This window comes from Oncorhynchus clarkii, chromosome 16, assembly GCF_045791955.1.
Source record: "Oncorhynchus clarkii lewisi isolate Uvic-CL-2024 chromosome 16, UVic_Ocla_1.0, whole genome shotgun sequence".
Classification (NCBI taxonomy): domain Eukaryota; kingdom Metazoa; phylum Chordata; class Actinopteri; order Salmoniformes; family Salmonidae; genus Oncorhynchus; species Oncorhynchus clarkii.
In genome coordinates, this window is record NC_092162.1 from 24,755,028 (window position 1) to 24,779,443 (window position 24,416).

Below are 24,416 nucleotides of genomic sequence, written 5' to 3' on the forward strand. Positions count from 1 at the left end.
TTGGATGCAAAAAGATATCCCAAGCTTTAAACATCCCAAGGAGCACTGTGCAAGCGATAATATTGAAATGGAAGGAGTATCAGACCACTGCAAATCTACCAAGACCTGGCCATCCCTCTAAACTTTCAGCTCATACAAGGAGAAGACTGATCAGAGATGCAGCCAAGAGGCCCATGATCACTCTGGATGAACTGCAGAGATCTACAGCTGAGGTGGGAGACTCTGTCCATAGGACAACAATCAGTCGTATATTGCACAAATCTGGCCTTTATGGAAGAGTGGCAAGAAGAAAGCCATTTCTTAAAGATATCCATAAAAAGTGTCGTTTAAAGTTTGCCACAAGCCACCTGGGAGACACACCAAACATGTGGAAGAAGGTGCTCTGGTCAGATGAAACCAAAATTGAACTTTTTGGCAACAATGCAAAACGTTATGTTTGGCGTAAAAGCAACACAGCAGAACACACCATCCCCACTGTCAAACATGGTGGTGGCAGCATCATGGTTTTGGCCTGCTTTTCTTCAGCAGGGACAGGGAAGATGGTTAAAATTGATGGGAAGATGGATGGAGCCAAATACAGGACCATCTGGAAGAAAACCTGATGGAGTCTGCAAAAGACCTGAGACTGGGACGGAGATTTGTCTTCCAACAAGACAATGATCCAAAACGTAAAGCAAAATCTACAATGGAATGGTTCAAAAATAAACATATCCAGGTGTTAGAATGGCCAAGTCAAAGTCCAGACCTGAATCCAATCGAGAATCTGTGGAAAGAACTGAAAACTGCTGTTCACAAATGCTCTCCATCCAACCTCACTGAGCTCGAGCTGTTTTGCAAGGAGGAATGGGAAAAAATGTCAGTCTCTCGATGTGAAAAACTGATAGAGACATACCCCAAGCGACTTACAGCTGTAATCGCAGCAAAAGGTGGCGCTACAAAGTATTAACTTAAGGGGGCTGAATAATTTTGCACGCCCAATTTTTCAGTTTTTGATTTGTTAAAAAAGTTTGAAATATCCAATAAATGTTGTTCCACTTCATGATTGTGTCCCACTTGTTGTTGATTCTTCACAAAAAAATACAGTTTTATATCTTTATGTTTGAAGCCTGAACTGTGGCAAAAGGTCGCAAAGTTCAAGGGGGCCGAATACTTTCGCAAGGCACTGTAAATAAATAATTTATGTGTGCATAAGTCACTTTGGATAAAATTGTCTGCTAAATGGCATATATTATTATTATTATTATTATATTATTCTTGGCTTAGGTGCTTTAGTGGTGTCTGTCTTTGGAGAGTTGTTTGTTTGGTAACCTTGACTGGCCACTGTAGATACAGTAGAAAATAGATATCCTAGGAACTCTGTTGTTTATAGGCCTACATGATCCCGTCAATAATGTCCCCTTGTCATACCGTCATAGCCGTGGGAAGTAGGGGTGCTGAGGGTGCCCCCCCCCCGGAAAATATATCAGCACCCCCACCCCAGAACATCTTCCCTCGTCAATGCATACCCTAAGACTAAAGTGATAATTGGAGGTATACAAACAGTGCTATTCAAATACATCTACTTGAACCGATTTGTTGAATTGGAGATGTGTATGAAGACCTTTGTGAAGAAGAGAGGGGCTCAGTAGTGTGTGCAACAAGAGTCTACAGTGTGCTTGGAAGCTGTCCAGCTACTGCTCTCAGAACGATGCCACCTAATCACACACACTAAGAGAAAAGATAGCAGTGCCCTGAAGACCTGTCAGGAGATTCACACCTATAGCACTCTACTGTGTGTGATTACTAATTGCTTGTTTGCTAATTCAGCTATTTGCCTAATGTGCTTTCTTAATTTAGCAGACTCTCTTAACCAGAGCAACTTACAGTCAGTAGTGAGTGCATACATCTTCATACTGGTCCCCCATGGGAATTGAACCTACAACCCTGGCATTGCAAGCCCCATGCTCTACCAAATGAGCCACACAGGTGTCATTTAATTTGTTCTTCCCTCCCCCTCCCTCCCTCCCTCTCTCAGTCTCAGTCACGGACGTGGAGTGTGTACGCGAGGGCTTGCAGTCGGAGACCCTGCGACAGCTGACGGGCTCAATTCCCGAGGGCCAGTGTCTCACTGTGGTGTTCAAGGGGGCCAGGAAGAGTCTGGACCTGCGGTGCCACACTGACGAGGAGGCCCAGCGCTGGGCAAGGGGCATCAGGACCCTCCAGGAGAGGGTGGAGAACATGACCCAGAAGGAAAAACTGGACAAATATCCTTTATGATTGATGGTGACGATGAAAATGGTGATGATGATGACAAGGTTTTTTCTGGATCAAAATTAGGTTTAGGTGGTGGGTGTGGTCATGGGCCTCAACTGGCAGCTTCATTAAATAGTACCCGCAAAACACCAGTCTCAACGTCAGCAGCGAAGAGGCGACTCCGGGATGCTGGCCTTCTAGGCAGAGTTGCAAAGAAAAAGCCACATCTCAGACTGGCCAATAAAAAGAAAAGATTAAGATGGGCAAAAGAACACAGATACTGGACAGAGGAACTCTGCCTAAAAGGCCAGCAACCCGGAGTCGTCTCTTCAATGTTGACGTTGAGACTGGTATTTTGCTGGTACTATTTAATGACGCTGCCAGTTGAGGACTTGTGAGGTGTCTGTTTCTCAAACTAGACACTCTAATGTACTTGTCCTCTTGCTCAGTTGTGCACCGGGGCCTCCCACTCCTTTTTCTATTTGGTTTGAGCCAGTTTGCGCTGTTCTGTGAACGGAGTAGTACACAGCGTTGTACGAGATCTTCAGTTTCTTGGTAATTTCTCGCATGGAATAGCCTTAATTTCTCAGAACAAGAATAGACTGACGAGTTTCAGAAGAAAGTTATTTGTTTCTAGCCATTTTGAGCCTGTAATCGAACCCACAAATGCCGATGCTCCAGATACTCAACTAGTCTAAATCAGGACAACAGTTTTCAGCTGTGCTAACATAATTGCAAAAGTGTTTTCTAATGATCAATTAGCCTTTTAAAATGATAAACTTGGATTAGCTAACACAACGTGCCATTGGAACACAGGAGTGATGGTTGCTGATAATGGGCCTCTGTACGCCTATGTAAATATTCCATAAAATAATCTGCCGTTTCCAGCTACAATAGTCATTTACAACATGAATAATGTCGACATTGTATTTCTGATCACTTTGATGTTATTTTAATGGACAAAGAATGTGCTTTCTTTCAAAAACAAGGACATTTCTAAGTGACCCCAAACTTTTGAACAGTCTTGTGTGTATACAGTGCCTTGCGAAAGTATTCGGCCCCCTTGAACTTTGCGACCTTTTGCCGCATTTCAGGCTTCAAACATAAAGATATAAAACTGTATTTTTTGTGAAGAATCAACAACAAGTGGGACACAATCATGAAGTGGAACAACATTTATTGGATATTTCAAACTTTTTTAACAAATCAAACCTTTTGCTGCGATTACAGCTGTAAGTCGCTTGGGGTATGTCTCTATCAGTTTTGCACATCGAGAGACTGACATTTTTTCCCATTCCTCCTTGCAAAACAGCTCGAGCTCAGTGAGGTTGGATGGGGAGCATTTGTGAACAGCAGTTTTCAGTTCTTTCCACAGATTCTCGATTGGATTCAGGTCTGGACTTTGACTTGGCCATTCTAACACCTGGATATGTTTATTTTTGAACCATTCCATTGTAGATTTTGATTTATGTTTTGGATCATTGTCTTGTTGGAAGACAAATCTCCGTCCCAGTCTCAGGTCTTTTGCAGACTCCATCAGGTTTTCTTCCAGAATGGTCCTGTATTTGGCTCCATCCATATTCCCATCAATTTTAACCATCTTCCCTGTCCCTGCTGAAGAAAAGCAGGCCCAAACCATGATGCTGCCACCACCATGTTTGACAGTGGGGATGGTGTGTTCAGCTGTGTTGCTTTTACGCCAAACATAACGTTTTGCATTGTTGCCAAAAAGTTCAATTTTGGTTTCATCTGACCAGAGCACCTTCTTCCACATGTTTGGTGTGTCTCCCAGGTGGCTTGTGGCAAACTTTAAACAACACTTTTTATGGATATCTTTAAGAAATGGCTTTCTTCTTGCCACTCTTCCATAAAGGCCAGATTTGTGCAATATACGACTGATTGTTGTCCTATGGACAGAGTCTCCTACCTCAGCTGTAGATCTCTGCAGTTCATCCAGAGTGATCATGGGCCTCTTGGCTGCATCTCTGATCAGTCTTCTCCTTGTATGAGCTGAAAGTTTAGAGGGACGGCCAGGTTTTGGTAGATTTGCAGTGGTCTGATACTCCTTCCATTTCAATATTATCGTTTGCACAGTGCTCCTTGGGATGTTTAAAGCTTGGGAAATCTTTTTGTATCCAAATCCGTCTTTAAACTTCTTCACAACAGTATCTCGGACCTGCCTGGTGTGTTCCTTGTTCTTCATGATGCTCTCTGCGCTTTTAACGGACCTCTGAGACTATCACAGTGCAGGTGCATTTATACGGAGACTTGATTACACACAGGTGGATTGTATTTATCATCATTAGTCATTTAGGTCAACATTGGATCATTCAAAGATCCTCACTGAACTTATGGAGAGAGTTTGCTGCACTGAAAGTAAAGGGGCTGAATAATTTTGCACGCACAATTTTTCAGTTTTTGATTTGTTAAAAAAGTTTGAAATATCCAATAAATGTTGTTCCACTTCATGATTGTGTCCCACTTGTTGTTGATTCTTCACAAAAAAATACAGTTTTATATCTTTATGTTTGAAGCCTGAAATGTGGCAAAAGGTCGCAAAGTTCAAGGGGGCCGAATACTTTCGCAAGGCACTGTATATATTTATGTAAACTCAGCAAAAAAGGTAACATCCTCTCACTGTCAACTGCGTTTATTTTCAGCAAACTTGAAATGTGTAAATATTTGTATGAACATAACAAGATTTAACAACTGAGACATAAACTGAACAAGTTCCACAGTCATGTAACTAACAGAAATGGAATAATGTGACCCTAAACAAAGGGGGGGTCAAAATCAAAAGTAACAGTCAGTATCTGGTTTGGCCACCAGCTGCATTAAGTACTGCAGTGCATCTCCTCCTCATGGACTGCACCATATTTGCCAGTTCTTGCCGTGAGATGTTACCCCATTCTTCCACCAAGGCACCTGCAAGACATTTCTGGGGGGAATGGCCCTAGCCCCAACAGGTCGGAGGGTGACCCAACAGGTCAAACGTGCTCAATGGGATTGAGATCTTGGCTCTTCGCTGACCATGGCAGAACACTGACATTCCTGTCTTGCAGGAAATCATGCACAGAATGAGCAGTATGGCTGGTGGCATTGTCATGCTGGAGTGTCATGTCAGAATGAGCCTGCAGGAAGGGTACCACATGAGGGAGGAGGATGTCTTCCCTGTAACGCACAGGGTTGAGATTGCCTGCAATGACAACAAGCTCAGGCCGATGATGCTGTGACACACCGCCCCAGACCATGACGGATCCTCCACCTACAAATCGATCCCGCTCCAGAGTACAGGCCTCGGTGTAACGCTCATTCCTTCGACGATAAACGCGAATCCGACCATCACCCCTGGTGAGACAAAACCGCGACTCGTCAGTGAAGAGCACTTTTTCCCAGTCCTGTCTGGTCCAGCGACGGTTGGTTTGTGCCCATATGCAACGTTATGTTTCGTGAGGACCCGCCTTACAACAGGCCTTCAAGTCCTCAGTCCAGCCTGTCTCAGCCTATTGTGGACAGTCTGAGCACTGATGGAGGGATTGTTTGTGCCTGGTGTAACTCAGGCAGTTGTTGTTGCCATCCTGTACCTGTCCCGCAGGTGTAATGTTTGGATGTACCGATCCTGTGTTGTTATACGTGGTCTGTCACTGCGAGGATGATCAGCTGTTCATCCCATCTCCCTGTAGCGCTGTCTTAGGAGTCTCACAGTACGAACATTACAATTTATTGCCCTGGCCACATCTGCAGTCCTCATGCCTCCTTGCAGCATGCCTAAGGCACATTCACGCAGATGAGCAGGGACCCTGGGCATCTTTCTTTTGGTGTTTTTCAGAGTCAGTAGAAAGGAAACTTTAGTGTCCTAAGTTTTCATAACTGTGACCTTAATCACTTGTTACTTGTTAGTGTCTTAACGACCATTCCACAGGTGCATGTTCATTACTTGTTTATGGTTCATTGAACAAGCATGGGAAACAGTGTTTAAACCCTCTACAATGAAGATCTGTGAAGTTATTTGGATTTTTACGAATTAACCTTGAAAGACAGGGTCCTGAAAAAATGACTTTTTTTGTTGCTGAGTTTATATATATATATATAGATAGAGAGAGCGAGCGAGCGAGCGAGAGAGAGAGACCCTAGATGATGATGATAATGGTATCGACGTGGATATACAGTATGTTTTCAGAGGCGTCATGCCCATTATTGCGTAATAAAGCATTTGACATATTGGTCTGAACTCCCTCCATTCACCACCCATCGATGTGCAGTACATCCTTGGATGATCCAAAGCAGCCCTTTTGACTGTCATGTGGAGAGGGTGCTATAGTTTAATCTGTCCACTGTTGTCCTTGACTGCGTGTGGTCACCTGGATCCGTGGCTATCTGAAACGGGCCGACCTGAACCATGACGAGAAGCTGAGCTACGAGGAGGTCCAGGGGCTGCTCACCATGATCAACATCGACCTAAATGAAGAGTATGCGCGCAACCTCTTTAAGGTGAGCAGACCATAGACATTATTTCCCCTAGATTCATTTCCAGCCCTATAGCAACACCCAAGCTCACTGGTACCAAAATTGCCAAAGATGCCAAACTCTTTCAGAAAGGGGGGAGCCCGCCTAGCCTATGGTAGGGGAAACATTGGATATAGATTAGCATCACACTGCATTGTCCTTACTTCTCAAATATTTGTTTCTGTCCTGTCGTCCGGAAATAGCTCATTTCAAATGATGTCTGCAACTGATACATCATACTCAGAGGGCAAGACTTTGAAAAAGTTAATCTATGGTTGGAATCAGTGGCATTTCAGTAACGTTTCAGCTGTAGTTCCAAATTCAATCCCATGGCTTGTTTGATCTTTTTTGATTCAATTCATGCAGGTCCAAATGACTCATTAAAATGACATTGAAAATGATGACTGTGACCAGGGGACTATTTATTAGCTTGCCTTGAAACAATAACTTTGATAACTTTGATAACTTTGATAACATTCATGTTCATCCATTGACTTGATCCCTTTGGACATATTCCCGCCCTCCTCCCATCAGAAGTGTGACCGGTCGTGTGACGGTCGTCTGGACCACGGGGAAATCGAGGTGTTCTGTAGGGAGCTGTTGCGGCGGCCAGACCTGGACGCTGTTTTTAGCCGCTACTCGGCTAACGGCTGTGTGCTCTCCACCGTGGACCTGAAGGACTTCCTGAAAGACCAGGGAGAGGACTCCTCGCTGATCCACGCTCAGAGTCTGATCCTCACCTACGAGCTCAATGAGTGGGGTACGCTTACATGCTAATGGTTGTGCTAAGCGACACTCAGTGCTACTTAGTTAGCATTGAGTGAAGCTAAAATGTTATTTTAGCTATGCTAAGTGCTACACTACTCTAAGTTCTAAGCTACGCTAGTGCTACACTATGCTAAGTGCTACACTATGCTAAGTACTACGCTACGCTAAGTGCTACACTATGCTAAGTACTACACTACGCTAAGTGCTAAGCTGCACAAGTGCTACACTACACTAAGTGCTAAGATATGCGCTAAGGTACACTAAGTGCTAAGCTACCTGTATGGCCAAAAGTTAAGGGAGTTAGGGTCTTTTTAGATTGGAATATTGCCCTTTTCTCACTTCCTCCATACTATTTCTACCTTCAGCTCACCTTATTGTCCCCAAAATGTATCCAAATTAAATAATTGTTGTACCTACTGTACATTAACACAAGCAAATCAATGTATATTTTGGTATGTTTTTTTTTCTATCACTCCCATACCAACCATGTGCTTATACCCTGCACAGCCCAGAAGAATGGGTACATGACGCCCAATGGTTTCACCATGTACATGCTGTCCAAGGAGAACAATGTGTTTGACCCGGACCACGCCAGGGTGTACCAGGACATGACCAGATCTCTGGCCCACTACTTCATCTCCTCCTCACACAACACCTACCTCACCAGTGACCAGGTTACTGGCTACAGCAGCACGGAGGCTTATATCAGGTGAACACACACATGTATGGAAATGTATGCGTGCATGCACTCACACATTCACAGGCATAGACGTACACACAAACACCACATCACCTTATATTGAGCACTACAAAACACACTCTATACATGTGTTTTAAGTCTGTGTGTGTATACTGTGTGTGTTTGTGTTAACATCGCATGTATGGTAACGTGTGTGTGCGTTAACGTGCGTTTCCTCTGTCCCAGGGCTCTGAACCAAGGCTGTCGCTGTGTGGAGTTAGACTGTTGGGATGGGGACAAAGGGGAGCCGGTCATCTACCACGGTCACACACTCACCTCCAAAGTGCCCTTCACAGAAGTCATCGAGACCATCGCCGAGTACGCCTTCAAAGTAATCTCCAATACTCCATTAGCAGTCCAATGCCATTCATTTTAATGACTGTGTATTGTATTTTGTCATTTTTAACCCCCCACATTAGACTAGTTTGGAAGATTACTAGCTACTGGTATATGTTTAGGTATAGACAGAAACAAATATTACATTTGTCTCTGGGTGTACCTTTTTTTTCTCTCTCTCTCTATATGTATATAGAGGGTTATGTTAGACAGATAGGAGAGTGGCCCAGACAGAATTCGATCCATCGCCAAGGGTGATGCGTGGTTGAGAGTCGGCAACACTACCACTAGACCAAACTCTGGCACCAAAAATATCTGTTCCGAATTAAGGTGTTATAACTTTCGACCCTCTTTCCCTCCCCTCCACCTTCTTCTCTTCCGTTGCCATCTCATCCTCCAGGCGTCTCCGTACCCTCTAATCCTGTCCCTTGAGAACCACTGCAGTGTGGAGCAGCAGGCGGTCATGGCCCGACACCTGCGCTCCATCCTTGGGGACAAGCTGCTCACCAAGCCCCTCAATGAACAGCAGCTCCAGAGCCTGCCCTCACCAGAGGTGGGGACTACTACTATGCTACTACTATACATTCCTATTCTACACTACACCACACTGCTACTATTCTATAATGCAGTGGTTCTCAAACTTTTTGACTCGCGATCTCTCAAAAAAGGATGGGTTCAAAGCTCGAGACCCAATCGCTGTCATTACAGCCATAAACAGTGATGTGTTTTCTTCCGCACAAATATCGTAATAAATTTGCCAGAATATCTCTTCATCTCTCTCTCTCTCTCTTAGTCTCTGTCTCTCCTCCTTCCAGCCAAGAACAGACACACACACTCTTCTCTGCTCTGCTCCTTAAATAGAGTGCTTTGAATGGAATTTCATTATTCATTCTTAAAATAGCTGCTCACTCATTGGCTCTTAGTCACTAGTGAGGATTAACTTGAAGTACATTTCAGATTCAAATTCCTCACCACTTCCTGTTTTTGAGATTTAGCAATTGTCGTCCACAATTGAAAAGCTAGCGTTTGTAAACAATGGGCTTATTGAATAATAACAATATTGAACTCTGCTATGGCTTGGGTGGGCCCATCTGCCATTCCTTTCTTACAACATCAGGAGTGTGTGTGTGCCAGGTTTTCCGTTAGGAAAATGTGGCGCAGGACATTTGACTGGCAACATTTCAATTTACCGGGCATTTGAGAAAAGGTTGGTTTATACGAAGTCTGTCAACATATCTATAAACAGTTGTCGCAGTGACATCATGAATATTCTATTGGGCTGCTGATGTCTTGCAGCCTGTCATTTTTGTGTTTATACTTTCTCATAACGACAACGACAAGTTCGATGTCAGACAACAATAGAATGTTCATGATGTCACTGCGACAACTGTTTATAGACTTGTCGATAGACTTAGTATAAACCAGCCTTTAGTGGTCCAAAAGAGCGTAACTGGTGTATTTTAACGCCAATAAACCCATCCGTTTAGAAATTGGTTTGGTATATCTCAATTTATCAAACCAGGCAACTAAAAGCAACTTTTTTTGGTTAGTTTGAAGCTCGTTAGCTAGGGAGCTAACATTAAGTTAGCTGGCTAGCCAGTTCAAATAATACCCATATCATATACAGTTCCTGTCCAAAGTTTGGACACACCTACTCATTCCAGGGTTTTTATTTGTTTTTTAATATTTTCTACATTGTAGAAAATACCTGACAACCAGTAAAGTGAGACAGGTAGTCTCACCAACAGCACACATCCATAAACATTATTGTGTAAGAGGAAGCTGGTTTGATGTACATGATGATGTGTTTTCCTGTGTTCCAAATACGCCAGATGTTGTTGTTGTGGGGGGAGGGCAGAGGGAGGTGCCCATTTTGGAAGTGGATTGCTCATTTGACGGCTACGTGGAGCAGGCCTTTGGCGACAAAGCTTCTTAAATAACAGCCCCACGTGGCACGCTTGGACAGCCTTGGGTGTAGGTGCAAGCTGGTGACGCTGATATTTGGTAGTCTCGGCCACGTACACCGGCTTGCAGTGCTTGGCCTCCAGATTGTGGGTCTGACACAAACTAGGGCAAATCAGTTGGCTAGCTACTGCTCTGTTTCAGCTGTCGCGGGCAGCCTAGCTGAATGAATGAGGTGCTTTCTGTACCCTTCAGTGCCATGCATACAGGGACCTTTTTTAATGTACATTTGATTGGTGGATTCAAATAAAGTATTTCAAATGTGTGTGCGCGTGTGTATAAGTGTGTGTAGGTGTGTCCCTGCTTATGTGTGTGTGTGTGGGTGTGTGTGTGTGTGTGCACTTGTACCTGCCTATACGTATGTGCGTTCATGGATAGCCAAAGTGTGTGTGTTTTATCCATCTGCTTTTACATGTGTGTATGTATGTAGGCGCTGAAAGGGAAGATCCTGGTGAAGGGGAAGAAGGAGAGAGTGGTGGAGCTGGAGAGCTCCTCCAGTTCTTCAGACCTCAGCTCCTCGGAGGAGTGTGAGTGTAGCCATGCAGAGAGCAAAAAGAAGGAGGAGAAGAAGGTGTGTGTGTGTGTGTGTGTGTGTGTGTGTGTGTGTGTGTGTGTGTGTGTGTGTGTGTGTGTGTGTGTGTGTGTGTGTGTGCGTGCGTCTTTTGTCTGTCTTTCTTGCTGAATCCGCTTATTTGCTGATTGTGCATAGTATCGGCATTCTTGATCTCATGTAGTACCAGTAACTCTGCCTTTCCTTTCTCTCTCTGCTTCCTACTCCCTCTTCCCCACCCTGTGTGTGTGTGTGTGTGTGTGTGTGTGTGTGTGTGTGTACCTCCTTAGCCGGGTGTCTCAAAGCTGAGTCCAGAGCTGTCAGACCTGGTGGTGTACACACGCAGTGTTCCCTTTAAAGGCTTTGACCAGGCAGCAAAGAAACCCCCTACAGAGATGTCCTCCTTCTCCGAGAGCGAAGCCCTCAAACACGTCAAAGAATCAGGTATGTAGAGTGTATGTTTGTGTGGGGGGAGCTTTTTGTGTGTGTGTTTGCTTACGTGCGTGTGTGTGTGTGTGTGTGTGTGTGTGTGTGTGTGTGTGTGTGTGTGTGTGTGTGTGTGTGTGTGTGTGTGTGTGTGTGTGTGTGTGTGTGTGTGTGTGTGTGTGTGTTTACATACAATGCTAATTAACAGAGTAACCTAATAGCTCCCAAAAGATAATAGTTCAGTAAAAGCTCAAGAGTACAAGTAGTCTACTCTACACACTTAGCCAATTACATCAACAGGCTACTCTGTTAGTTAGCATTGTATGTAAACACATACACACGGACCCACATGCGCACACACCCACGTGCGCCAGCAGCATACCACCCTGCATCCCACTGCTGGCTTGCCTCTGAAGCCTTGAGGGTCGGTCCTGGTCAGTCCCTGGATAGGAGACCAGATGCTGCTGGAAGTGGTGTTGGAGGGCCAGTAGGGGGCACTCTTCCCTCTGGTCTAAGGAGATCCCAATGCCCCAGGGCAGTGGAGGGACATCGCCTTGAGTAGTTTGGCGTCTTTCGGATGGGATGTTAAACGGGTGTCCTGACTCTCTGTGGTTATTAAAAATTGCATGGCACTTATTGTAAGGTGTTAACCCTGGTGACCTGGCTAATTGCCCAACCTGGCCACCTAATTATCCCCCTCATTCCTAATTGGCATATATCACTCCTCACCTCTCCACCTGATAGCTGATGTGTGGTCTGGTGCAAATTGGTTACCGTGCATCACCCAAGTGGGTGCTAAACATTGGTGGTGGATGAGATGAGCTTCCCCCTTACAATTTAAAGCCCTTTGGGTCCAATCAAGTCCAATCAATTATTATTATTAATATGTACACTAGGCTATTTTTCTGCAGGCCCTGTTTATTCCCTATTGGAAAGACAAGACACCTGGGCTGTGTTCATTAGGCACTAAATGGAAGAAAACAGATTGAAACATGAAGGGTCTACCTGGACCCTTCCTGCCCTAATGAACACAACCTTGTTCACCACATAGGCTTCTCTGTTTTTCCCTTTTGCCAGTGTTTTAACTACCCTTGCCCTCCTTCTTTCTCCCCCTCCTGCAGGGAAGCATTTTGTCCGTCACAACAGCCATCAGTTGAGCAGAATATATCCCTCAGGACAACGCCTGCAGTCCTCCAACTACGACCCCCAGGATATGTGGAACGGCGGTTGCCAGATTGGTCAGAACATTGTAACCACTCTCTGAAGTTGCCAGATTATGTTCCCTACAGTACGCTATGAAAGTAGAACGCCACAAACAGCTAAATGTAACATATCTACTTTCATAGCGTGTTTTCAGGAAATATGGTTAGTATGGCCCGTCTCAGAACTGTGAAACAGTGTTTACCAGGTACCCTGTTCCTCAGTGGGAGGCCAATGTTGGTTGCCAGATTTGATAGTATTTGTGAATTCCAGATTGTGTTGGAGAGTGTGTGTTGCGACACTGGTCAGTGCCATACACTCCATTACAGAGTGTTGGAATCGGCTAAACATTGATCATTGAGATTGGAAATGAATGACAGGAAATGAAAGAGACTGGGTTTTATGTCTCTGTAGAAGGACAGATAGCTGTGGAAAGTGTTGGAATGTGTTGGGGGACGGGAGCAGAGCACCGTGTTGATACAGGAAAGACAGATGGACATCTGTGGATTAGATGAAGGAGGGGTTGAGGTCAGGAGGTGAGGACAGGTCACCTGAAGGGAGTAATAAGGGTTTGGGATCTTGTTACTCTTTTCCTGTTAAGCCATAAGAAGGATTGTAGAGAGGGAGTGTCTTAAGTAGGATGTATATAACCAATGGAGAGAAATGTTTTGCTGTCTGATTACAGCTGTACAGAACCTTTGGGAAGAATTCAACTTGGTTAAAGCTTCTCTAGTATCCGAGTTATTTACTCTGAAAAATAAGATCCCAACAAGAGCAATATTCCAGCATTCTATTACACTCTAATGGATAACATAAATTCTCTCATTACTTAGACAGATAAATAAAGCACAATACAATGTAACACAGTGATTATCCAGTAATGACCTACAGTATGTCCTGTAATGCGCTAAAATACTCTTTGTGGCAGGCAGATGATCTGGCTAATGTCTAGGCTTTAAATCAACACACTAATTCACAGTAAGTAACTGAAATATTTGTTCCTCCAGTGGCGCTGAACTTCCAGACGGCAGGGGAAGAGATGGACTTGAACCGGGGGCGCTTTTTACCCAACGGCCTTTGCGGATACGTCCTCAAGCCCTCCTTTCTGACCCGCCCTGACTGCAACTTCAACCCCGAGAACACGGGGGGAGGACCCGGACACGACCCCACCCTCCTCACCATACGGGTAAGTGGGCGTTCCTGGATGCCCCAACAGCCCCCCAAATCAATCCAATTTAACTCAGTTCTATACGACTTTGTCAATCCGCCAAGAGGCCATTGAGAAGGTAACAAGTTCAGACTCGCAAAAAATAAATGCAATGTATAGAATTAAAATCAATGCCTCACTTTTCTCTAATGCTATTTCTCACAATCCCGTTTGTCCCATTCCTGTTTTTCCCCAATCCCATTATAACCAATCCCATGCAGGTGATTTCGGCCCAGCAGCTTCCCAAGCCAGAGTGGGATAAACCCAGCTCCATCGTGGACCCTCAGGTGTGGGTGGAGACCCATGGCGTTCCCATCGACAACAACAAGAAGATGTCCCCCCGCGTTGACAACAATGGTAAATATACAGTGCATTTGACTTTTTCTAAATTTTTTCAGTGGTGGAAAAAGTACTCAATTGTCATACTTGAGTAATAGTAAAGATACCTTCATAGAAACTTACTAAAGTAAAAGTAAAAATCACCCAATAAAATACTACTTGAGTAAAAGTCTAAAAGTATTTGGTTTTAAATGTACTTAAGTATCAAAAGTAAAAGTATAAATAATAAAAAAATCCTTATATTAAACAAACCAGGTACACTCCAACACTCAGACAACATTTACAAACTAAGCATTTGTTTTTAATGAATCTGCCAGATCAGAGGCATTAGGAAGGACCAGATATGTTGTATGTGAGTTGGACCATTTTCCTGTCAAAATGTAACAAGTACTTTTGGGTGTCAGGAAAATGTATGGAGGAAAAATTACATAATGTTCTTTAGGATAGTAGTGAAGTAAAAGTTGGTAAAAAAATATAAATAGTAAAGCAAAGTACATATACCCCCCAAAAATTCTTAAGTAGTACTTCAAAGTAGTCTTAAGTACTTTACACCACTGAATTTTGTTACGTTACAGCCTTATTCTAAAATGGATCAATCTACACACAATACCCCCTAATGACAAAGCAACAACGGGTTTTTAGAAAAAAAATTCAAATGTATAAAAACGGAAATATCACATTTACATAAGTATTCAGACCCCTTTACTCAGTACTTTGCTGAAGCACCTTTGGCAGTGATTACAGCCTCGAGTCTTCTTGGGTATGACTCTACAACGTTGGCACCCCTGTATTTGGGGAGTTTCTCCCATTCTTCTCTGCAGATCCTCTGAAGTTCTGTCAGGAAGGGTGGAAGGAGCAGGAAAGAGGAAGCTTCAGAGATGTTCTCTTCAGAGATGTTCGATCAGGTTCATGTCCGCGATCTGGCTGGGCCGCTCAAGGACATTCAGAGACTTGTCCTGGGGCCACTCCTGCGTTGTCTTGGCTGTGTGCTTAGGGTCATTGTCCTGTTGGAAGGTGAACCTTTGCCCCAGTCTGAGGTCCTGAGCGCTCTGGAGCAGGTTTTCATCAAGGATCTCTCTGTACTTTGCCTAGAAGGCCAGTGTCCCGGAATCGCCTCTTCACGGTTGACGTTGAGACTGGTGTTTTGCGGGTACTATTTAATGAAGTCCAGCTGAGGACTTGTGAGGCGTCTGTTTTTCAAACTAGACACTCTAATATACTTGTCTTCTTTCTCAGTTGTGCACCGGGGCCTCCCACTCTTTCTATTCTGGTTAGAGCCAGTTTGCACTGTTCTGTGAAGGGAGTAGTACACAACGTTGTACGAGTTTTCAGTTTCTCACATGAAATAGCCTTAATTTCTCAGAACAAAAATAGACTGACGAGTTTCAAAATAAAGTTTTGTTTCTGGCCATTTTGAGCCTATAATCGAACCCACAAATGCGGATGCTTCAGGTACTCAGCTAGTCTACAGAAGGACAGTTTTATTTCTTCTTTAATGAGAACAACAGTTTTCAGCTGCGCTAACATAATTGCAAAAGGGTTTTCTAATGATCAATTAGCCTTTTAAAATTATCAACTTGGATTAGCTAACACAACGTGCAATTGGAACACAGGAGTGATGGTTGCTGATAATGGGCCTCTTTATGCCTAGGTAGATATTCCATAAAGAAATGTGCCGTTTCCAGCTACAATAGTCATTTACAACATTAACAATGTCTACACTGTATTTCTGATCACTTTGATGTTATTTTAATGGACAAAAAAAATTGATTTTCTTTCAAAAACAAGGACATTTCTAAGTGACCCCAAACTTTTGAACAGTAGTGTAGGTCTATGGCTAGGCTACATGAGGTGTGCGACTATGATTTGAAAAAGGTATTTCGGTTTCTTGCTTCTCTCTTCTCTCTCTTCCTTCTTCTTCCTCCAAACACGGCGAGTGGAGTTTAGACCAAAAAGCTCTATTTTTGTCTCATCAGACCACATGACCTTCTCCCATTCCTCCTCTGGATCATCCAGATGCTAATTGGCAAACTTCAGACGGGCCTGGACATGCGCTGGCTTCAGCAGGGGGACCTTGCGTGCGCTGCAGGATTTTAATCTATGACGGCGTAGTGTGTTACTAATGGTTTTCTTTGAGACTGTGGTCCCAGCTCTCTTCAGGTCATTGACCAGGTCCTGCCGTGTAGTTCTGTGCTTATCCCTCACCTTCCTCATGATCATTGATGCCCCATGAGGTGAGATGTTGCATGGAGCCCCAGACCGAGGGTGATTGACCGTCATCTTGAACTTCTTCCATTTTCTAATAATTGCGCCAACAGTTGTTGCCTTCTCACCAAGCTGCTTGCCTATTGTCCTTTTGCCCATCCCAGCCTTGTGCAGGTCTACAATTTAACCCTGATGTCCTTACACAGTTCTCTAGTCTTGGCCATTGTGGAGAGGTTGGAGTCTGTTTGATTGAGTGTGTGGACAGGTGTCTTATATACAGGTAACGAGTTCAAACAGGTGCAGTTAATACAGGTAATGAGTGGAGAACAGGGGGAATTTTGGCTCATTCCTCCTGACAGAGCTGGTGTAACTGAGTCAGGTTTGTAGGCCTCCTTGCTCGCACACACTTTTTCAGTTTTGCCCACAAATGTCCTATAGGATTGAGGTCAGGGCTTCATGCCGTCATCATTGCTTTGCACAAAAAGTGCTTCACAGGCAAGGATATTGCTGCCAGTAAGATTGCACCTAATCAACCATTTATCGGATCATCAAGAACTTCAAGGAGAGTGGTTCAATTGTTGTGAAGAAAGCTTCAGGGCGCCCAAGAAAGTCCAGCAAGCGCCAGGACCGTCTCCTAAAGTTGATTCAGCTGCGGGATCGGGGCACCACCAGTACAGAGCTTGCTCAGGAATGGCAGCAGGCAGGTGTGAGTGTATCTGCACACACAGTGAGGCGAAGACTTTTGGAGGATGGCCTGGTGTCAAGAAGGGCAGCAAAGCCACTTATCTCCAGGAAAAACATCAGGGACAGACTGATATTCTGCAAAAGGTACAGGGATTGGACTGCTGAGAACTGGGGTAAAGTCATTTTCTCTGATGAATCCCCTTTCCGATTGTTTGGGGCATCCGGAAAAAAGCTTGTCCGGAGAAGATACGGTGTGCGCTACCATCAGTCCTGTGTCATGCCAACAGTAAAGCATCCTGTGTGGAGTTGCTTCTCAGCCAAAGGAGTGGGCTCACTCACAATTTTGCCCATAAGAAAACAGACCCATGAATTAAGAATGATAAGAGGCGGGTGGACAAACAAAAACCCACAAATTCTGACTAACTCCAAGCATTGATTATGCAAGAATGGGCTGCCATCAGTCAGGATGTGGCCCAGAAGTTAATTGACTTTGCTAGGGCGGATTGCAGAGGTCTTGAAAAAGAAGGGTCAACACTGCAAATATTGACTCTTTGCATCAACTTCATGTAATTGTCCATAAAAGCCTTTGACTCTTATGAAATGCTTGTAATTATACTTCAGTATTCCATAGTAACATCTGACAAAAATATCTAAAGACACTGAAGCAGCAAACTTTGTGGAAATTAATATTTGTGTCATTCTCAAAACTTTTGGCCACGACTGTAGATAATTTTGTACCTGTTTTCTCCAGCACAAGGTCCTTTGCTGTTATTCTGGGATTCATTTGCACCTTTCGCAATTGTTGGAAAAATTACTTGTGTCATGCACAAAGTAGATGTTCTGTCCGACTTGCCAAAACTATAGTTTGTTAACAAGAAATTTGTGGAGTGGTTGAAAAACGTGTTTTAATGACTCCAACCTAAGTGTATGTAAACTTCTGACTTCAACTGTATTAGGAAAGTTGATAAATAAATATTGTAGGCCTAGCCTAAAGAAAGCTGATGAGATCCTCCTCTTTTTAATAGAAGCCATCACTGTTTTCTCACGCAATTGCATAGCCTATAGAAATGTTGCGCAACATGAGCTCATGAGCTCTCATGAAGTGTTTGATTAGATTTTTGATTTACATTGATGTCAGTGTGATTAGAGGGACAATAGAGTGCTGAGTACCAGCCAGTTAGCAAGTTTGGTAGGCTACTAATGACCATCAGCAACATCAAGAGCTTAAAGAAGCCTAATTACCGTGACTAAATGATCTCGTGGAATTTGACTGCCATCATGGCTCGTGACCGCCGGTGTGGCGGTAAAACGTTCATCGTAACAGCCCTAGGTCCAACTCCATTTCTCTTTACTTGCCCCGACACCACCTGTAGAACAGCAAAGTTTTCATTTAGCAAATTTAATGAATCAATTTATTTGTTTGTCCTAACAAAAAAAACAACACAAAAATCAAATTATTTTGATCATTTCTGGGAGTAAGGAGTTCCAATGAACTGTAAGAGAACATGGGCAAGTTTGACATATAAATACATCCCAAGATTTATGCCCCCAAGATTTATGCCCATTGGTTGAGAGAGAGAAGGTGATCATTGCAAGAGTGTGCCCATAGGTTAAACAGCAAGCGTGAGGAATGTGCAATTATTGTTCCGTGCTCATATGCTATAAGGTAAATAGTTCAATGACATTCTGCACGTGGCTAATAGAAAAGAGGAGGAATGACATGCTGATGAGGAGTGGAGAGTAGAGACCATGCCGATGATAATAGTGAACACAAACTATTTTCATGACATAGACTGCTATGATTCCTTATCAGTGTAGATGAAGGGGAGGGGGCATGTTAAAGAAGGATTTTTAAGCCTTAAGATAATTGAGACATGGATTGTGTATGTGTGCCATTCAGGGGGTGAATGGGCAAGACAGAAGATTTAAGTGCCTTTCAACGGGGTATGGTAGTAGGTGCCAGGCACACCGGTTTGAGTGTCAAGAACTGCATAGCTGCTGGGTTTTTAATGCTCAACAGTTTCCCGTGTGCATCAAGAATGGTCCACCACCCAAAGGATATCCAGCCAACTTGACACAACAGTGCATTGGAGTCAACATGGGCCAGCATCCCTGTGGAATGCTTTCGACAACCTGTAGAATCCAATCCCCAATGAATTGAGGCTGAGGGGAACGGGGTGCAACTCAATATTAGGAAGGTGTCCCTAATATTTTGTACACTCAGTGTTCAAAATATAGAGTTCCAGGCACTTGTAGAACCTATGCCAAGGTGCAATGAAGCTGTTCTGGCTCGTGGAGGCCCAATGCCCTATTTTGGTGTTTCCTTTATTTTGGCAGTTACATGGACATTCCCGCTATGCACATGCAGTAGAAGAGGAAGCAGTGTGAATTGTATTGTGTTTACTGAAAGAAGTAGAGTGAGCTATCCATTCAGGCCAGCCTTACTGATTGAACCTACGTTATCAACTACATTTCAATTTACTGAATAAACTGAAATTCCAATTGAAATAGAATTGAGCCCAAACCTGATGTATGAATAGAAGATACATGGAAAAAAATTCTGCGTTGAACCCTTCACTCTCCCCCTTTCCTATGGTTTGTCAGGGTTTAACCCTCGGTGGGACTGTACCTTCAACTTCACTCTGCATGTCCCTGAGCTGGCTCTGGTGCGCTTCATGGTGGAGGACCACGACTTCACCTCCAGAAACGACTTCCTGGGACAGTTCACCCTGCCCTTCACCAGCCTCCGCACAGGTGTGTGTGTGTCAAAATAACATATCTTACTGTTTAGACTAGAGCCAATAAATCAGTTTTTCTGATCTTTCACCTCTGCCTTCTCGCCCCCAGGTTACCGTCATGTCCACCTGCTGAAGGTCGATGGTTCCAGCCTGTCACCCACTTCTCTGTTCATCCATGTTAAGGTCACCCCCTGCCACAGTAGCCCCTCCAAGGCCTCAGCCAAATCTCCGTCCTCAACCAAGATCGTAGCCATATCACCAGCCATATCTCCAACCACGTCCCAAGCCAAATCGCCAGCCATATCTCCAACCACGTCCCAAGCCAAATCGCCAGCCAAGAAGCATTAAGTCTCTCCCCAGGCTCCACCAAGTAACCCAGGGTTAAGATGAAACTCATTCTGTCCTCTACTCTTTTTTTTTATGGTGTAGTAAACATGGTTGTAGTCCATTCCCATTTGAATTTTGATAATTCTGCCTCTGCTTCACTCACAGTATTATTTTTTAAAGAGAACATGAAAACTAACCACTGTTCTTGGTTCCTCCCAACTTGAGTGATCTAAGTAGTGGGCCCAAGTGGAGAATGTCTATATCATCAACAGTGTGGATGTCCTACTGTATACCATTCATTATCTAACAGCATATCTATAGTAATGAAAGTAATGAACTTCGATCTCCAGTATTCTGTGAGACTACTGGACCAGGATCTCTGGCTGCCTCTTTTGTGTGATGATTGGACCAAACACAAAAAGAGTTACCAACCAATAGCCAGCCAGGGTATTGGGTCGATGGGACATCCCTCGACAACCATTGTTGAGCAGGTAAACCGTCCAAACAGAACTTTGCATATTTGAAGCATATTAAAAGGACTGTTTTAAGAAATTATTATTCACCAGTATTTTTAAAGAATCACATTCTTACAGGGTGTAACGTATTTGTTCCTTACAGAGAAGGTCACTCTATACCGTCCCTGGATTAAATTCTGGCCTGATTTATGGCTAAAGTTCATCAAAAGACTTATCAGTTTTCCGAGCCGAGGCATCTTTAGAGATGTAACCATATAGAAGTTCGATTTTATATTTATCATTTTCATATTATACTTTAGTTATCTAGTTGTTGTAGATATATATAGTTATCGTAGCAATACTAGAATATGCACTATAGTAGATCTTGTTGCCTTTTTGTAGCACGTTTTGAAGATATGAAATATATTTACAATATGTTTGTAGCATTTCAGATTGGTCTAAGAAAAAAAATGTATAACAAGTAACCAGGTCCATGATGTTTTCAAGTTTTTGTTTCATGATATCACTGTTCAAGTGATGTTCAAGTTCAATAGGCTGTGTCTCAATAGTTGGAAGTAGTTTCTTATCCTGTGTCCTTATGTCCATGATGGCCGTTCAGGCCTTGTAGCTAATGTGGAACTTTAGAATTTTTCTTGACGACTCAGACCGTGGCACTTGATGAACAGCAAAGTGCATCGTTTGACAAATCTAATTTGTTCAAGCACAGAAGATTGTTTTTAGAATTGTTACTCTCTGGCAGCTGTGCGTCTGGGTTGTCGAGAGAAATAGCATGCCTCGTTAGCTAAGGAAAGTCGGAAACTCACACTAGTGCCATTGATTTGAGTCCATCCGCCTATCAGTGATTAAGGAAAGGAGATGAAGGAAAAGGGTAAAGGAAAGGAGAAAAGTAAGTCATTTTAGAGTATTGAGACAGCAAAGGTATACTGTAGAAAGATGTTATTGAAACTAAAGATGACAATCTTCAACTTGGGACAAGAAGTGGGGTTAGTTTGAGACTCTAGCCTTTTAAAATGTTTTAAAGTGATTTCAATGATTTGAAATACATTATCTATTGTCCATAATGTATATCATGTCATCTTTGAAAGAAGGGTTTTAACATCAATATTCTTGTTTAATACCCAGATTAGTTTTGTTGTAGAATGATTTGATAGACAATTTTTATACATATTTGCTGTAATGTAAACCAATAACATCCATTTTAGAATGCTTTTTAAGGAATATGTTTTTGTAATAGTTTACATTGTGTCTCAGAGTAGGAATGCTGATCTATGATCAGTCTTGTCTTTTAGATCCTAATGAATACGATGTTATGGACAGGGGGGACCTGGTCCTAGGATCAGTACTCTGAGATGCTTTATACATACGGGCCCTGGTCTACTCCTCAATGGTATTGTATGGATTCAAAGAGAGATGTGATGTTTGTGTAAAAGTTGTGAAAATGTCCTTCTGTGGCAAAGATAAGGAGAAAAATGCATACTGTAATTGTTGTGCAAAATACAAACATCCATGTCACGCTATTATATATGGTATTTATTGCACATATTTTGGCTATAGCTTATTTATTTTGTACAGTGATTTTCCAGGGCAATGAAAAGTATTGTTTTAACTCAAGGACACTTTCAGGTTTCCAATACCAAACATATTGTATCAACAACATGGACCTAAGTGTTCAAACAAAATGTGATTAAAAAAAAAAATGTTACTGGAGGGGATGGAGTAGATATTGGATGATGATGATAATGAGGAGGAGGAGGAGGAGGGTAAACAGGGTTCAATTCACAAAACTGACTGGGAAATTACAGTACAAATGTGTTACGTATGTTGGGTTCATCCTTTAGTTTTATTATATGACATGTCACTTTCCAAAGTACACTTCTAAATGCCATTTCTCTTTCATTCTTCTGTATTGTAAGGCATATCTTTTTAAAAACTGTCATCCATCTTCCATTATCAGCGTTTCTGCATGTAATACAGGTCTGTTATATAGGATTATTAAAGGCCCAGTGCACGACTTTTGCCCCCCAAAAAATTCAGGGGGTGCTGCAGCACCCTCAAGCACCCCTGCTTCAATGCGTATGTTTATTGTAGGTTGTTCTTTTTAATGACCTCTTTCATAGTGTTTTTTTACTCTTGTACATTTCAGAACTTTCATTTCTCAACTTTAACGTTTGCAGTTATTGAATTCTGCTTATTTAAGGTTTCCTATCATAGAAGATGTATTTACGTCATGTGACTCGACTGGTACACTGACCTGGATGATGGATGGTGTAGTCCGGGTGACCCAGATGCTCTTGTGTCAGTTTTGCATTTCCCTCACTTAATAGTTAAGGTTAGGATTGGGGGAGGGGAAGCAGATCCTAGATCTGTACCTAGGGAAAACTTCACCCCGGGGGCATGTTGGATTCACAACACTGTCAGAATCTGGTACTATGCAACAATAACAAAAATATACTGATAAAAAAGTTTGAGTTAAAAGAATTTGCGTTAATGCAATGTTTACAGTATTTATATCTGGCTGTAATATCTGAATCAATTAAAAACAAAAATAAAATAAATGAAAAGTGGTGTAATGTATCCTACAAAGTGTGGACATATTTGCCAATGGTATTTTATTAGGATCCCCATTAGCTGTTGCGATAGCAGCAGCTACTCTTCCTGGGGTCCACACAAGACATGAAACATTAAATAATACAGAACATTAATAGACAAAAACAGCTCAAGGACAGAACTACCATCAATGTAAAACATTTCAAATGTGGCCTACATATGTATCAGTACATACACACAATATCTAGGCCAAATAGGGGAGAGGCGTTGTGTTGCTTTATCTGTTTTTTGAGCAATCTTTGATGGAAGGGAGTTCCATGCAATAATGGCTCTATACAATACTATACGTTTTATTGAATTTGTTCTCGATTTGGGGACTCTTAAAAGACCCCTGGTGACATGTCTGGTGGGGTAAGTGTGTGTATAAGTTGACTATGCAAAGAATTTTCAACACATTAATGTTTCGTATAAAAACGAAGTTCATACTGCACATTTTAAAGATTTGATAATAGCATATTAGATACAGGATCTTATTCCTCATACACCGGTATGCATTACTGTTTAAAATGAACAACAGCGGCATTTTGTAGTGATGCTGTAAAAGGCATTGTAGGTTACTGCATATGTTCTTGAAAAGCAGATGCTACTATACTAATGCACTCAGTGCCACCTCTGCTTATACGCAGACTATGCGCTGTGTGTAGGGCCTCACGGCTGCTAGGTGGCCCCAGAGCTCCAAAAAGGAACTCAGTCAGCATCTTAACTCAACTGTTGAGAGCAGTGGAGGCTGCTGAAGGGAGGACGGCTCATATTAATGGCTGGAACAGAGTAAATGGAATGGCATCAACACATGGAAACTGTATGTGTTTGATGTATGTGATACCATTCCACTGATTCCCCTCCAGCCAGTGCCACGGCCCGTCCTCCCCAGTTAAGGTGACACATATGGCACAAAAGTGGAATACACAAGGTGCAATTTAGAAATTTGTTTGTGCATCAGCAGTTTTCCACTTGTTATGTCAGTCACTGACAGTCACTCAATTAGCCCATGTCAGAAGTTCTCTGGGGTCCCTGATAAGCAGAGGGGGCCCCCCGATATGCAGAAGGGGCCTTTTTGGGGCCTATACCTAATCTGGAGGTGTGCCTGTGGATGTATTTCAAGGCCTACCTTCAA

General features: G+C 43.0%; 1 protein-coding gene across 2 annotated transcripts in view; it reads left to right on the forward strand.

Moving 5' to 3' along the window:
• LOC139368244 (phospholipase C, delta 3b) overlaps window positions 1–23,259 on the forward strand; it is a 56,212-nt gene extending 32,953 nt beyond the window's left edge. Inside the window, exons 3-15 of one of the 2 annotated variants that reach the window (XM_071106948.1) lie at window positions 2,015–2,243; window positions 6,594–6,723; window positions 7,273–7,498; window positions 8,014–8,215; window positions 8,432–8,576; window positions 8,982–9,134; window positions 10,974–11,114; window positions 11,384–11,537; window positions 12,641–12,757; window positions 13,727–13,905; window positions 14,148–14,283; window positions 19,759–19,908; window positions 20,002–21,145. In XM_071106948.1, the coding sequence (XP_070963049.1) occupies window positions 2,015–2,243; window positions 6,594–6,723; window positions 7,273–7,498; window positions 8,014–8,215; window positions 8,432–8,576; window positions 8,982–9,134; window positions 10,974–11,114; window positions 11,384–11,537; window positions 12,641–12,757; window positions 13,727–13,905; window positions 14,148–14,283; window positions 19,759–19,908; window positions 20,002–20,240 (2,201 nt within the window). In that variant the 3' untranslated portion in view covers window positions 20,241–21,145. Of the gene's footprint in view, window positions 1–2,014; window positions 2,244–6,593; window positions 6,724–7,272; window positions 7,499–8,013; window positions 8,216–8,431; window positions 8,577–8,981; window positions 9,135–10,973; window positions 11,115–11,383; window positions 11,538–12,640; window positions 12,758–13,726; window positions 13,906–14,147; window positions 14,284–19,758; window positions 19,909–20,001 lie in introns of both variants that reach the window. The other variant, XM_071106947.1, reaches the window with a different exon arrangement.
• The last annotated feature ends 1,157 nt before the right edge of the window (window positions 23,260–24,416 follow it).